The following is a 17085-nucleotide window of genomic DNA, read 5'->3' on the forward strand; positions in this document are numbered from 1 at the left end:
TGTTTTTAAAAACTTTTCTTATAAAGTTAAAAAGTGGAGGAAAAAAACTTTAAATGAAAGAAAGATGGAATTTTGACATTTGAAAACCACCAATTATTGCAGAAAGAGTTTCAACAAAAATAAAGAAAAGACAATTCTTATAGCCTACGTTTTCTCAGGAACATGTTTTAGTTCTGCCACCTCTTAAACAAAGTTCGTTGAATCCCATCGAAGCTCAAAACAAAAGTGTTACGCAAGAAGATTGTCTACAAAAATAAATGCAGAAAACGTTTCCAGCCAATATGATGAGTAACATAAAGGATTGACTACGATTCATTCTTAGATACGAACTTTGAGAATAAAGAAACTCTTAGTAGCGAGTGTTTTCTTTTTTTAATGCGTCAAACACGGCATGTAGCCGAATTGATTGAGCTAGCGAGAATATTAAATTAACCCCCAAAATGAATATTGTGGTGACGACACGCTACGAAAAGAAATTGGAATAACTAACTACGAACTTCGACATTAAATTGCTCGTAGCTAACATGATTCTTTGAGAATTCATCGTTAATCCGTCACTAAATAGGTTTGGGGATGAATTTTGTTATTCATGATTTGTTCGTCGCTAATTTATGCTTTTTTAGTTGTGACCGTAGATCAAACAAGAACTTGATGAGTAAAATCCAATGGAAAAAAGAAACTTTTAAATTCTGATGCCTAGTGTCCATAATAACCTTGGACTAATGGCGATGATAGAGTTATTGTGGTATCTCAGAAACTGGATTCTGTAGAGCGAATATGAAGGTCGAAGATAAGGGTAGAAGGTTAAAAATAACTAAGTGTTGTTGACTTCTGTGTGGGGAAAGAGGGGGCGGATCTCCTCCGCTCCTCTTTTCCTTTTAGTAGTAATATATCAGTATCTTATAGTCTCTTATACCTGGATGTGCATTACTATCTGTTCCCATATTTTTTTCTGTATCTTGATACTTTGCTATCTCTTTTACGATATTATTGTTGTGTACTTATTCCGAGGAAAGGTTCTTCGAAAATTACCTCTCTCACAAAAGAGAGATAAGGTACGCGTACATCCTACCTTCCGGACCCCATTTGCGGACTACACGCTTGTTATTGTTAGGTTGTTGAATATCATGAGCATCTCGGGTGAAAGTTGGTTGAACATGACGTGATGCAAGCAAACATATACGAAAAAGCTATCGTGAAGTTTCATTCTTTGTTTCATCGTTGATTAATCTATCACTTAATCACATGCATGGCGCTCTACCATTATCTGATTTTTGATTTCGATAAATAATTCATACAAATGAATAATAATAATAATAATAATAATTCGTACTCTCCAAACAACCCCAACACACACAAAAGAAAGATTTTCCTAATTTGAAATATATTGTACAGAGGGGCATAGGGCATTTCTTTCAAGTTCTTCCAACATGTTTAATTAGTGAGATGTGGCGTATTTCACTGAAACTTAACACAATATTGAAGTCAATACCAACGTGAATATTAAGGCATTTTAGTTTGAGTTATCACATTTCATTAATTGGATTGGGTGTGTTATTTATCATTGGTGTTACCAGTGGTATTAAACACTAATCATTTGGTACAACAATGATAAATAATTCCGGAATTATATTTTAGATGAATTTATCTCACGTTTGGTTGGGATAAAATGGTAGTATAACAAATCTCGGGATTAGTTATCCCAAAATTGTATATATTTTATCATGGGAAGGGTGAAATAACAATCCTAATAAAGTTTATCCTGGAATAACTTGTTTCTAACCAAACGACCCCTAATAGATTGTACTATTAGTCCCGTACCATTGATACCCATTTAAGTGAATAATCAACATTTTTTTTGCGCGGATTGCCCTTCTTTTGAGGTCAAAGGCTTAAATTTCGCCCTCATATTTATGGTCTTTAAATTACGCTCTCATATGTACCGGTCTTTAATTTTGCCCTTCGTATCGCAACCTCCGAGCGTCATTCTCAGCATAAATCGCGAGGTTCGAGTCAAACCCCCCGCTCAAAGATAAATTAAAAAAAATTGCAAGGCAAGGTTTGAGTTCCGTCAAGTACACTTGTTAAGGAATTACCAAATTTACGCCGACCGCAGATACTGTCATGCCTTATGGGCGTACTTGAGATAAGTATCTTACGGTCCGCATAACTTTGGTAATTCGTAACAAGTTTATCGCGTATTAAGCGAATTTAAACTCGCCTCTACGAATTTGTTTTAAAAATTTTGACTGTGTGGGGGTTCGAACCTCGAAAACCCATGTTTTATTAAGTACAAAAATTTAAAGATTTTAAATATGAGGGGCAAAATTTAAAGACCATCCCAAAAGAAGGGCAATCCTGCGAATTGCCCAATAATCAAACTCAACTCTTAATAAAAGTAAATTGTACTATTTGTCCCTTTATGCATAAATTTCAATTTTAGTTCATATAATATTTAATTAAGCATATTTACTCTTCAATTAATTAAAAAATGTACATTTTCTTTTTCAACTTCTTAATTCCAGCAAATTAAATAGATAATTAGTCATTAACATATGTCCCGTTAAACTTGAAAACACTTTTTAATCAATTAAAGGCTAAAAGTTCTTAGCTGAATATCACAAGGACAAAAGTAGAACCTCACCAAAATTGAGGGACCAAAATTGAAAGTATTCCTCTTAATTATGTGACATCAATTTATTTAATAAAGTAATCAAAATGATGAACTAACAATTAATAAACTAAACAACTGATGACACTGTTGATTTTGATTAATATAATCAAAATTGGCTAGTGGGAAGGATCCAAAGTCTTGACTGTTGGGAAAGTAGATGTTTAGTCTACTACATACTTTAACAAATTAAAATATAGAGATAATTTCACTAATTATAAACTCCACAGTGATTAATGACAACAATCAAAGATAAATGAGCAATCTTGAAAATTAGGAAAATGAAGTTTGGAAGGACACATTTAAGTAGCAATCAATTTTTATACGAAGCAGCACACACAATCTGTCTAACAGCAATTTTCATACAGATTTGCTAATCGTTAAAGAATAAATTCAATAGCCAAGAAATTACAACTTAAACGAACTTAGATATTTTTTTAGCTTATCGATGAATATTAAAAATACTTGTAAGTTTAAACTTTTGGCTGTTTTTTTTTTTCTAAAAAAACAGACAAAAGAAACAGAACCTCCATCTCTCCTCATTCAATTTTGTCGTTCCTCGTCGTCATTTTCCTTGAAAGGATTCTTTCAATATTTTTTAAATACTCCATCCGTTTCATAATAAGTGATATTTTAGACTTTTTATTTTATTTCAAAATAAGTGGTGCTTTAGGATTTCAAGAAGAAATTGATCTTATTCTTTCAAAATTACCCTTATTTACATAATCAAAAATCATTAAGTAGCTTTTCTTTTCTAGGCATTTAATTGGAGGTAAGTTAGTAAAATCACTCCTAATTTTCGAAGAGTGAGCACTTTCTTAAGGGGTGTGTATTAGCTAAAAAAACCACTTATTATGAAATAGAGGGAGTAGCTTTAAAGACATTTTGATATTCTAACAAAAAACAATATTTAATAATGCTTTTGTATTCTGTATATTACTCCTTTCACCGTCAAGGATGTGGTGCAATGGATGGAGTTGTTCCTTCTTAACCAAAGGTCTCGGGTTTGAGTCCTGAGTATGAAAAAATCATTAGTAGAGAGCGCTACCCACAAAAACAGGCCTTACCCGGTGCGAATCTGAATATAATCGAGCTCTAATATGAATACGATCACCGAGTGGGAAATAAAAATAAAAACCTATTACTTCTTTCAGCACTTATAATCAAATACATAATTGCTACTCACTATGTCCTATTTTATGTGACACACAATGTCTTTTCATATTTTAAAACAGTTTAACTTTTAAATTTTTTTCATTTTATCTTTAATGAGAAGATTTATGACCATACGAACGTTTATAGCTTATCTTAGACTGCAAGATTCAAAAGTCTATTTTTTTTTAAACTTCGTCTTTTTGATCAAACGATGCAACATAAATTAAGACACAACGAATAATTATCTAGTGTTCAACCACGATAAATGCTATCAACTACTTCTAATCAGTTAATCCAAACCACCTATTACCAATTTACCATGAGTCATTCTGTTTTTGGCCATCCTACACCTCACCATTTTTGCACAAAAGAGGGTCCTAAGAATTTATTGGAATCATTTTCCTAATTCTCTACTTATATATACTTTCTCCGTCTCAATTTTAAGTATCGTACTTTTCTTTTTGATTTGTCCTCAAAAAAATATTTCTTTCTATATTTAGTAAGTTGACAATTCAAACATCTTACATGACAAATTTATAACCACAAGATTCAAAGAATATTTCAATACACTACACACATATTTAATTTAGAACCATAAAATTCAAAAATCTTTTTTTATTTTTTAAATTTCATGCCACATCAAATTAACACACTTAAATTGAGAAGGTGGAGTACATATTATGAGTTCATTAGTGTCTCACTTTTGGCCACCTCACTTGCACTTTTGTAGAAATAGAGTCCTAATAATTGATTGGAATCATTTATCAAATTTTCCCCATATAATTTTATCCTTCCAAAATCCTCAAGTATCTCATATTGTCCAATAGACTCTATTACATTATCTCCACATGGCACATTCTCATTGGACACCTAGATATCCCTCAACTACAAACAATCTCACATCCTCCCATCAAATCTCCACCGTTCATCTTCATCTTCACCATCACATCAAATCAAAACAACAACGTTGACTCCCCCCAAAACAAAAAAAAAACATCAAACCAACTGTTGGTATTTATGCAATGTTCTTCCTTAATTGGCAATAAACTTTTTCATTACACTATGCTGAAGAAAAAGACGGTGAAACTGAAACTATTTTCTCGCCGTTAAATCAGCTGAAACAACTCTCTTGCCGTTAAAACTCGTCGTTAAATTAGCTGGAACAACTTTCCCGTCGTTAAACGTCTCTGTTTTGCTCATTTTCCGATTTGCTATCAGTTCAGGTTAGTAACTTAGTATGTATCTACTTCCAACAAATTGGATATACAACTTTGAATTATCAGAGAACTGTTTGAAAATATAATTCAAAGTCGTAGGATTCCAAAATTCTTATTTCAATTTCTAAAATGATAGATAATTTGAGACGAAGGGAGTGTGTTATTTTAATCCATGTCTATATAGAATTAATCGTCAAAAATCATATAGCAATAAGTTTTTCTCTTTCCTGCTAGCAGGGGCGGAGCCAGCTTATGTCCAGGGGTTCATCCGAACCCCCTCGGCGAAAAATTACAGTGTATTTTTAAAGTTAAAATTATTTTATTATGTATATATAGTAGATGTTGAACCCCCTGACTTCTTCGTATATTTACCTTTTGGAATTTTTGAACCCCTGGATGAAAATTTTGGCTCCGCCACTGCCTGCTAGCATTTAAAGATTTATGTACTAGTAATCACAGTTTTGCCCCGTCGTTTCTTGTACTTTAATTATTTTATTTATTTGTGGTAGCTATTACTTTTTTTTTTTTCCGGACTATTTTATCATGATTTTTTGCTTTCGTTATTTCATTTCCGTACTGCTTTAAATTGCTTGTCTTCTCATATTTTCTCTTGAGCGGAGGGTCTTTCGGGGTAAGGTATGCGTATACTTTACCCTGCCCAGACCCTCACATTATGAAATTTCACTGGGTATGTTGTTGTTAGAGGATTTAAAGATTTATGAACTTATGAATAAATTATTTTTCCGTCAGGTTTAAACTGGAGAGTTTGTAAATATGGAGTTTCCATTGATATCTCGATGTGCAAATACTCCATCAACGACGTCGTTTTTGGGATGTAAAGTAAATTTATGTGATTTTAGGATTAGGAGTAATTTTCGAAATAAGAGGAAATTTTCTGTGTTGAGAATTAAAGCTATGGCAGAGAAGTCAAGTAGTACAGGTGACGTGGAAATTAGGGAGAGAGAAAGTGGAGGGTATACGGGAAGTACGATGGAGGTGACTACATTTAATCAGAGTTTTGGGAGTGATGCACAGTTACCTGTTTGGGAGAAGATTGGTGCTGTTGTCAGACTCAGTTATGGAATCGGTGAGTTTGTTTTAACTCAAGTTTGCTTTTTTGGAAATTAGAAGTCAATGAATATTCACATAGTTTGAATTAATTCCGAATTTTGTGGTTTTTTTTTTTTTTTTACAAATATATTATGGTTCGGAATTCACTGACCCGACTATTTTTGATTCGTTTGGTAAAAAGTGCACTATAGGAAAATTTAGTACTATTGTTTATCCTTGCGATCAGTGGCGGAGCTAGAATTTTCATTAAGGAATTTAAAATATAAAAAAGTTAACATATGAAGAAGCCAAAGGGGGTTCGACATCTAGTATATACACATAAAAAATTATTTTAATCTTGTATAAACAATTTTTTTTCCGCTGAAGGGGGTTCGGATGAACCTTCTTCTCCCTATTTGGCTTCGCCCCTGCTTATATCGATAGAGAGGATTTTGTTTGGATACTCGAACCCGAAATGTCTGGTTACTATTATTTTCATGCTTTTTGGTGGTGGCTTTTGGTTCTGATGATTAGCTTATATTGCTATCAAGAGGTGTGATTGAATGAATGAGCTTCTTTCATTTTTAACTAGAAGTCTCAGATTTGCTATTCAAACCTTGAGAATGAAAAAAATCAATTTGTATTGATAAAACAGGATCATTCATTTCCCTACCCAAAACCCATAAGAACCCTATGCAATTTTAGATGGATTCAAGATTTTAAACTAGTGATTATAAAGAACAGGTATAGTAGCTACGAGAAACAACATAGCATAAATAGATTTCAAAATTATTTTGTTGATTTATATACATATAGTTCAACCTTAAGTTTTTGTGAGTAAAATTTTCTGATATATATGCTGGTGGAAGATAATAACTACTCGATTTAATAGTCGACTCACCCACGAGTTAGCATGGACACTACCGTTGCAAAAAAAAAAAAGAAAAAAAAAAAAAGAAAAGAAAAAAAAAGAAGAAGAAGTGAATTTACAAGTTTTCAAGAAATATCAAGTAAAGGGACATACATAAAAGAAAAAAGAAATAAGAAATTTCAAATTAAGGGAAAGAGCTCTTGCATTTTCTTCTTTTGCTTTATGTATATGTGATTAAAGTGCTTCTAAAAGTGGAAGTGCTAAGGTTTTCTTCTCTCTAACTTTTAGATTTATAGTTGGTAGGACAACTATGAGAAAAGCACTAATTCTTTTGCAGTTCCTTTAGTCATGTTTCCATTCATATGGTAAGTGGTCCTTTGCCTACATTAGATGTTGGATTTAACTTTATGTTATGTAATAATTATGTATATCTTTTATTAGTTGATAACATGAGAAAGTATTATTTTAAGAAAGTTTAATTAACTTGTGAAGATTTGCAATCAAGAACAAGAATTGTTAGGGATGATTTATAATATATAAAAAATGACTAGACATATACTTTCTATATTTTTGGAGATGATATTGACTGAACTGTAGGGAACGAACGATAAAATTATCTCATTTCAAATGATTTAGGGGCAAAATTGGCCCTTTTCCATCCGAGCTAGAGCAATCTTTAGTGGAGGACATTTTTTAGCTACTTGGCTAACGATAAAGGTATTTTTGAACTACTTAATTAACAATATGGGCAATTTTTATGCCAAAAGTAAAACAGAGAGACAATTATCTCATTTCGAATAGTTCAGAGCAAAATTGGACTTCCCCCCCACAATAAATGAAATTCTTAGGGAAATAATTGTAGATAAAGAATTGGCCTTTTCCCCTTTAGTTTCCTGCAAACCACAAACAACTTTTTGGTAACAGTTATACCCTGGAAACGTTTGTTCTTTTCTTGTAAAACAATTGTGTTTTGTTAACCCAGTTACATGATCTTGGTTTTTACTATTTGGAAGAGTTTTATAGCCTTATCGCCGCCTAAAATAAATGACTGCTGTTGGTAAATTTCAAATATTAGTCCCTATAGTATCTTGACTTAGCATATTAAATCGAATTGTGTATTTTTTATCCTTTTGTTTGTGAAGATTTACAAATTACCATAATTATTAACCGTACCACCACTTAAATACTAATATGATATGTTAATTTTGTACTATCACTTTATATTTGACGGTAATATAATTCTATAACTAGTCAACTACGACATACCTTTATATGAGAGGACCAAAATCACAAATTTTAATAACTGAAGGTTAATTGCGCTGAGCATATATTACAAAGAACTAAATAGAAGCTTTGCCAGTAATTAAGGAGCAAAAAGTGTTATTATCCCATACAAATAACTCTAGCATGTGCCACTTAGATATAGTCGTGTAGGCTTCTACTTGCCTAACTAGCAACAGTAAGGTCCCCAAAACTCTGAAATCTTGATCCAAATCCTCAAAGAAGAATAAAATTTAGTCAGTAATTATATGTGTAACCTTTCTATAAAGATCTTTTATTCCCTTGGATGGGCTTAACCTGCCATTAGAGGCGAAGCTAGCATGTATTATAGGAGTTCACGTGAACCTAATAACTTTTTGCCAAATCCTAATATGTACTAAAGATCCACTAAATGTCTATAAATATTTGGTTGTGAATACAATTATTGTTGTATATTAAACTTCAAATCCTGAATCCACCTTTGTCTGGAAATAATTTGGATTAGTCGGACAAGTCAGCCTTGAATTCTGAGTGGTTAAAAAAAAAAAAAAAAAAAAAGGAAAATTGGTTCAACCAAAAATATAAATAGTCATTTCTGTTTGTTCCAATGAATTTTATGTGTTTGTTACATATATTTGTTGCATATATTTCTTCCAGCCTTCAATGAGTCCCATCCCATTAAATCTCTTGGATAGCTTTACAGAAGAAAAAGGAAGTTGTGCAATCATTCTCTGATGTTCAGTTTGTTTTTGAACTCAGGTATCTATGGAGCAATGGCTTTAGCAGGGAAGTTCATATGCTCAATTTCGGGAATCGACGGCACAGGAGGGTTCAGTCCATCATTAGATGCCATTGTTGTTGGACTAGGATATGCGGCTCCACCCATTATGGCTCTTCTATTTATACTAGATGTATGTTCAACTTTTCCTCTTCTTTTTTTTTTTTTCTGCCACAGAAACAGTTAAACATGCTGTTATCTCCTTGTATGAATTCGCATCTCATAAGCTAGTATTTGAGGTTTATTTAGCCCAAGATTTTTTTATTGTATCATAACTAGATTCATCATGTTCTTAGTTTACATAATGTTGGACCCGTCTGTTATATTGTCCACGCAACGTGTCTAGTCTTGGGTGTGCGGTGGTTGCCTCCTTATATTATCCTGAACAATCCTTATCTCATAAGCTAGTTTTGAGTTGAATTAGGCGCAACATCGCTCTTTTTAAAAAAACAAGATTGAACAACATTCTTGTCATCTTTAACTTGACTTATTTTCTTCTATCTATATATGCGTTCAATAACTCTTAAGTGTGAAAATGCAAAAAATAGTAGCCTTATGCATTGTAGCCATTGTAGCTTTGTCCGACATTCCTGGATTATATAATCGATGTTTTATGACAAATTATGTGTGTTTGTAGGATGAAGTTGTAAAGCTATCTCCTCATGCTCGAGCGATCAGGGATGTGGAGGATGAAGAGCTACGGAACTTCTTTTATGGAATGTCACCTTGGCAGGTAAAACATCTATTAATTTCAGGATCAATAGTTATGTCGTAAAAAAGGAAAGTTTAATAGATTGTGTTTCGATGTTGTAGTTCATTCTGATCGTCGCTGCAAGCTCTGTAGGAGAGGAGCTTTTCTACCGCACTGCTGTTCAGGTTAGTGCGAATGTGTTTTATTGCACACTGAAGGCTAAATTGACTTGTAAATTTATTTCAAAGAAATTTAAGGGAATCAATGTTCAATTCACATGAAAATTATATGTTTTGACTTTTCTACTTGAAACTTAAGAGGGGAAGAGTAATTCTTTTCTGCTGCTTTCTCGTAATACGTTTCGGTTACAGGGAGCTTTGGCTGACATTTTCTTAAGGAGTACTGATTTGGTGACTGATGCTCGAGGGATGGCAGCATTGGTAATCTATTTCTAGCATCCTTCTCCAACTGTTGCTCGGACTCTCCAAAAATGTTATCACACCCATGTTGGATCCTCAAAAGATACACTACTTCTGGAAGGATTCGACACGCACCTGTCAACGTTTTTGAAGAGTCCGAGCGACATAATCAGACTCCAAGTTACAAAATATCCAAATTTTTGTGATGCCACCCTGACACATTCTGTTTCCTTAAAATGTAGACTGGTGTTTTGCCACCTTATGTCCCATTTGCTCAAGCATTTGCGGCGGTAATTACAGCAGCTCTCACCGGTTCGTTATATTATATAGCTGCCTCTCCAAAAGGTCAGTTTTGTAGGCTGCAGTTTCAGTGTCTTCATTTTCCACTTCTCTAACATGCTTAATCACTTGGCTATTTTTTGTTTTCACTTACAGATCCTACCTATGTTGTTGCACCTGTGCTGAAATCGCGTTCAGGCCGTGAAGATCTGAAAAAACTCTTTGCAGGTTTGACTTCTCTTCTCTGATTGTGGGAAAGTTAAAAGACAGCTCTCCCTCATGACTTTTTGAGTCTAAAGCTAATTAACATTATGCTATGAATCTGGGGATTCGGGGTCAAGTCTAATAAAGCTAATGGGATATAAAGGATTAGCACAGCCGATTCGACTAGGAATAGAAGAGATAAAGTATGTCCCTTAGGCTAGTCTTATCCACAGCTTACCGACTAAAAATATAACAGTCGCGGCTTACTTTGAACCAAAAGAAAGGCAAAGGTTTTGTCAACGAGCAAGCAGCTTTCCATCATAGTTACATTGCAAGGATTTTAAACCAGCCTCCTGGTCTTCGGTCTGCTACATCTGGTCCATCTCCAGGCATCTTTAAAAAAGGCAAGGAGTGTGACAAAATACACGCTTCCCTTTATTCCATTGGGCCTTCTCAAGCTTTTCTGTATAAGAATAGCTATCTAAACTGTTATAAGTAAATGATACCACCAAGGCTAAGGCTAGAACTCTTCCTGTCATAAACAAGGGACTTACTTCTTATTCTAGGAGTGTATTTGATATGGAGGAAAACTTTTTCCAGAAATTTTTTCCATGCTTGGTTGGTCAAAAAATTCGGAAAACATTTTCTCTAGGAAAATAAGTTGCTTAAAAATGAGGAAAATCACTTCCCTAGTTGGAGTAGGAAAAACAAGTTCCACAAGTGGCATTCTACTCCCATCCTCCAGCACACCCACCACCCCCACACCTGCCCCTCATAGTGTTTGTGTAGATCATATATTAAATGTTTGTGAGACTATTTTCTGCTTACTTGCCAAACACTAGAAAATAAGTAAGAAAATCACATATTCTCTAAAAAAACATTTTCCTTCGTACCAAACACGCCGTAGGTGTTAACATATATATATGGAGTCCCCTCCCTGTATGCTGGAGGGGGCCGCTTCACGAATGTCACCAAAGAGACCAAGGAGAGATTGGATCAAAGATTTAGCTTATGAAGCCGAGTTAATTATTACGAAGTCTCTGGCTTTTAACCAAAATAATCTTGAATATTTACTGGAGACATCAAGCTTAAATATCAAGTGGTATGTTAATTTTTTCATCATTTTGCAGCTTGGTACGAGAGGCGGCAGATGAAGAAGATATACTCTCCTTTACTAGAAGCAGTACTAGCCCTTTACCTTGGGTTTGAATGGATCCAGGTAACATGAATTTCACTTTGTGTTTATCGGTACTAGCTAGTCTGATACTTAAGAGGCGAATGGAACAGTTTTTATGAGTTCGACTAAATCTACCATCTTTAATATGAAGGGTGTCTACATATGTGAAAAACCACTAAAATTTCAACGAATACAAAACTTCTGGACTCTTAGTTTCAAAACTATAATGAGTTCAATGCTAAAAACCTTGAAGATTGAACTAGTCAAGTTTAAATTCTCCAATGCTGATACTTAAATGCAGGGGCGGATTTAGAGGTTGGGGAGGGTGTTCACCCTTGGCAAAAAATTACATTGTATATATAGAGTGGATTTTCTGTGTTTATGATATAAACTCTTGAATACCCTAAACAAATGCAAAATGTTAGCTCAAGCAGTCCATTCCCAGGACAACATTATTTTTTATATTTAGCTTTTGTTGTTTTTTCCGAAACCCCTGAGTGAAAATACTGTATCCGTCACTTCGTTGTCTACATGAAATTTGAGAGGGTAGACACATGTGAAAAAACCATTTCAACGATCACTAACTCAGTTTCAAAACTACGATGAGTTAAATAAACAGGTTAGGGTCATGCCTCAACCCTCCAGCACTGGCGGCTTTTGAACTTTGAAAAAATAAAAACTACGATGAGAAAGGTTGAGCGTGTCTAGTTTAAATTTGGATACGCCTCTGCTGATACTTAAAGATTGTGTATGTCTACATGAAATTCGGGTAACTATATAGCTTATATGTTCTTGTGGATGCAACAGACAAACAACATTCTTGCACCTATAATCACACATGGGATATACTCCGCTGTTATTCTGGGACACGGACTCTGGAAAATCCACGATCATCGGAGAAGGCTACATCAAAGAATCCAACAACTTAAACAAGAAGGCAATGATTCAAGTGACTTGTAAAGTGCCTACAAAAGCGAGAATGAATAATTAGGTGTCGTTTGCAGGATTTTTCTGAATTTTACTTTGGGAGAGAGGTTTTAGTACTGTATAAAATATATGTAACACATAAGAATAATATAGGTGCATCGCTCAAAGTCAGTTGTATACATTAGGCTAGCAAATATATACATGTACACCCCCGTTAAAATTGTACCTCTTGTACATTCTGACCTAATAATGAAAGAGTCACTCAACTTTTTGCTTCAGTAATTGCAGAAATATTTTATGCGCTAGAGCCCGTTTGGATCAGCTTATAAGCCATTTTTAATTTATTTGGGTGTTTGACAAAAATAGAAAATAGCTTAAAATAAGTTAAAAAGTGCTTAAAATAAGCCAAAATCAAGAAGTTGCTTAGCCCCAATTTATTTTTTTTGACTTAAAAGCTATTTTGGTTTGACCAACAACTTTACCTTTTTATCTATTGTATTTTCTATTAATTTTAATACTATCCTTACTTCTAAAAATCTTTTAAGCACTTTTATCTAAACACGTAATTGCTTATTTATAAAATAACTTTCAGCACTATAAACACTTATGCTTAAAAGCCATTTTTTTTCAGCTAATCCAAACGAGCTCTTAATCAGGGTATAGATTATATTTGCAAGATAAATATTATGCCATGATACCTTAAACTTACAAATAGTGGCTTCGAAACTAAGTAGGTGGTCTTTCTAACATGTACCCTTTTCTTTTTATTTTTGTTAAGGCAGTGATTTGTTGAAGGGAAGTCAATTGACACTTCTTCGCTGCAAAATTATGTTGTATATACAACGTTAAAATTATTTTTTATGTATATATAGTAAGATCTTGAATCTCCTTGACTTCTTCGTGTATTTACTTCTTTATATTTTGAATCCTTTAGTGAAAATCATGGCTTCGCCACACTTACATATCAATTTCAATTTCTTTGCATTTGAGTTAAATCTAGTTTTTTTTTTAAATCCTTTATAGGCATCTCGCTACTTGGCGTAAACATTGACATTAGCTCAAAGACTCAAATTGCATAGAGTTCTTTACCAAATAAAATTGCATAGAGTTGAATGTTCTGTCACTAGCTTGAAATTTTCTGATTGTCCAACAGTGTTATAACTGGTGCTACCTATCTTTGTATAGACATGTAGAATCCATCTGAAGTAAGCAAAGACAACCATCATGTACCCATTTTATTCTTATTTTAGCATCCGGTATTCAAATTTGTGCTGGAGCAAACCTCTTCCTATCAAAAGTTTCTTACTATCTAGTGAAGGGTAAAGGGGTCCAACCGTTGCGCCTTGCAGGGGCGGCTCAATGAGTTTTGTGGCCTAAAGCCAAAATATATTAAAAGGCCTTACACTTTTTAAATAAATTCATATAATAATGAGATGAGACCGAAGTCCACATGACCTCGATCTAGTTGCAAGAACACAAAGTGTGGTGTATGGTTAGGCGTACGTCACGTTTTCAAACTCTCTCATATACAAATGCATCTTATTTAAGTGGAAAAGAACACGTGGGTGAGCATGTTTTACCAAATTTCGAACTGTACTTCACTTGCGCTAGGATATTCTTAGTTAAAAATATGTAACATAAAATAACTTGTGTTTCTGATCATGTATGAATCAATCCATTATTGACAAAAAGAAATAACTAATTCAAAAGAACTAAGATGAAATTAGAAAGTGACATCGTCAAAAACATGAAAAACAAGAGTACATAGAGAAAGAACAATTAGAATTGATGAGAAAGCAGAAAAAACTATTTAATTTAATGAGGGAAAAATTTATCGTGATGTACTCGTTCGACCGTGCAACCTCGACTCAATTAAAAAATATTAAAATTTAAAATTTCTTATTAATAACAAATATATAAATTATATATATAATAATATATTAATTTCTATTTTTTGGGGCCCTTAATAATTAGGGGCCTAAGGCAAAGGCCTTGGTTGCCGTACTGCCGTACCTTATAGCTGCCCGTGGCGCCTCGCAAAGAAGAGATGACATATTTTAAGTGATTAATTTATTTACATAATGGTCATTTGAGAATACACGCAAAAAAATTAAAATTTAAATCGAAAGTGGCTAATAGAATTACTTTATCACGTGTTCAGGTGCTCAATTGAAATAAGTTATAATTTGAGTGTCTAAATAAAATATGTTAACAAGTTTGAGGGGCTATCCATGTATTAATCCTTTTTAAATAAGAAGGCAAGTCCCTTTGAAAAATATATATAGTCTCGTGGTTTAACTTTTCAACGTTCTTTTCTTACTGTTTCACATATTTTTTTCAACTTCAAATGAAATAGAGAAAAAGTAAAAACATTAAAAGGACAAGAATCTTGTACGTCCCACATGAATGAAAAATAACATGTATTATTTAGTAGCACAAAAAGTTTTCACGTGGGAACGTGAAAGGAGGTTAAAAAAGGATAAAACTATGTTCAAACTTCAAAGTACAAAAAAAGAAGAGAACTTGTATGACAACTTAGCCACATGATCTCCATCGATTTGTGCGCCACGTGCATTGCACGTGACACGCTTTCACCCTGTCCCTTTTGTCCCTGTGAGTTCGATTTAACCTTTTTACCTATAAAGAAAAGAATTAATTAAGATCAATTAAATTAAAAATAACACATATTTATGATGTCAATTATATTCAACTTTTTTTTTTCTTTTCATAGCGCACCTAAAATTACAATTTTGAATAGAAAAAATAGTTTTTAATAGTAATTTTATATGAAAAAGTTTATATAGCTAAAACAGCATTCGTAAGATCATCTTCCCCTACCTCCCCCGTCATTCTGCTTTTTTTTTTTTTTTTTTTTTTTTAAGGCGGTTTTTATTAAGTAATATAGAATTGTATAAGCCGACGTTTGGAAAATAAACAATTATGAGCAAAAGAAAATCGTGTCGAATAGTGGTAGCTTTCTTATTTCGTTCACAAAGTTTCACCAGTAAAAGGTGAAAAAGGAAAACTCATGGATAAATAGTATATTCAATATATATCTTGAGACATTTCAAAATTATTGAAAATATTGTGCTAATATAAATTAAGACAGATTGAGTAAACAAAATTGATATGTTAGTGAAGAAGAAATAGCTTTCACTGATTATCAAGAAGAAAATGAAATAGGAACAACCGCGCTGGCCGTAATAGATTGACTTTCATGCTAGTTCTTGTTCCAGCATGAAAGTTTTCAGTCACGTCTTTAAGAAATAGCCAATATCCTAAAAAATTAACTTTTACAACTAAAACTCAGTGTAGTATCTTGGAATTTCACTTATAGAAGTTAAAACTACATGACAGTGATAATTTTTTCAATTATAGGATTGAAATGTGACTATTTATAAAATTTATCTCTTAGTAAACGGAGATGGGCTTATTTGTATTTTTTGGGGCAATTCGCAGTAATGCCCTTATTTTGGGGTTGTCTTTAATTTTTGCCCATCAAAATGAAAGTATTTAACTTTTGCCCTTTGCCTAAAACCTCAGGGTTCCGAGTTCGAACCCCTGCTCAGGCGAAAATTAAACAAAAAATTCACTAGGCAAAAGTTGCCTACAAACTATACCTTAAGGTAGAGTTTTGCAGGCAAACTATACCCTTAAGGTAAAGTTTTGCAGGCAAACTATGTCTTAGCAAACTCTACCTGATAAGGCATAGTTTGTAGGAAACTTTGCCCCATCAGGCTACAGGCATAGTTTGCCTTGTGCCTTAATTTTGCCTTCAAAACTTTGTCTTAAGGCAAAATTTTACCTTCAGGCAAATTCTGCCTTGAGGCAGAGTTTTGAAGGCAAAATTTTGCCTTGCGATTTTTTTTTTTTTTATTAAACTGGGGTTCAAACCTAGAATCTTGAGATATTAGGCGAAGACCAAAAATTAAAGATCACCCCAAAGGAAGCACAATTCGCGCAAAAAAAAATGTATTTTTTGCTATCCAGGCCCAAAAGAATTGATTGCGGCCCTTAATAGGACTTTCTGTTATCTCGTAAGTAGAAGTAGAATTGGCTCTAAAAAGATTTTTTTGACAAAAAATTAACATCGTAAAACTACTTCAAATTTTTTAGGACTGAAGATTTTTTTTTTTTTTTTTTAAATCACCATTATGATATTTGCTTCTTTTCCACAAATTTACAGATATTTATCAGTTTTCTTGTGCTAATGGTTTAATTAAGCATATTAACTATTTATAGAAATTCTTCTCCTAAAATCTTGAAACCCTACATTCTTAATAATATCTTTAATTACGTGAATAAAGAACCGGTATTTAGTGATTCAACAAAGATAATAGACAGTATAAAGGTGCATGTGCAGCAAGTTAGTTTTTATCTTTTACC

The 17085-nt window shown here is 33.3% G+C and overlaps 1 protein-coding gene across 2 annotated transcripts; it reads left to right on the forward strand.

The window, feature by feature from the left end:
• Positions 1-4821: 4821 nt before the first annotated feature.
• LOC132058794 (uncharacterized) lies at positions 4822-12975 on the forward strand. 2 transcript variants are annotated; one of them, XM_059451153.1, is made up of 10 exons: positions 4822-5061; positions 5794-6130; positions 8984-9135; positions 9640-9735; positions 9816-9878; positions 10065-10133; positions 10355-10457; positions 10548-10619; positions 11726-11814; positions 12580-12975. In XM_059451153.1, exons 2-10 carry the CDS (start codon positions 5818-5820, stop codon positions 12730-12732), a joined length of 1110 nt encoding a protein of 369 aa, XP_059307136.1. In that variant the 5' UTR covers positions 4822-5061; positions 5794-5817; the 3' UTR covers positions 12733-12975. The 2 variants fall into 2 exon arrangements, with proteins under 2 accessions (XP_059307136.1, XP_059307127.1); XM_059451144.1 differs by having other exon boundaries at positions 4822-5049.
• Positions 12976-17085: the final 4110 nt, after the last annotated feature.

The sequence above is a fragment of the Lycium ferocissimum genome, chromosome 1, assembly GCF_029784015.1.
Source record: "Lycium ferocissimum isolate CSIRO_LF1 chromosome 1, AGI_CSIRO_Lferr_CH_V1, whole genome shotgun sequence".
Lineage (NCBI taxonomy): Eukaryota > Viridiplantae > Streptophyta > Magnoliopsida > Solanales > Solanaceae > Lycium > Lycium ferocissimum.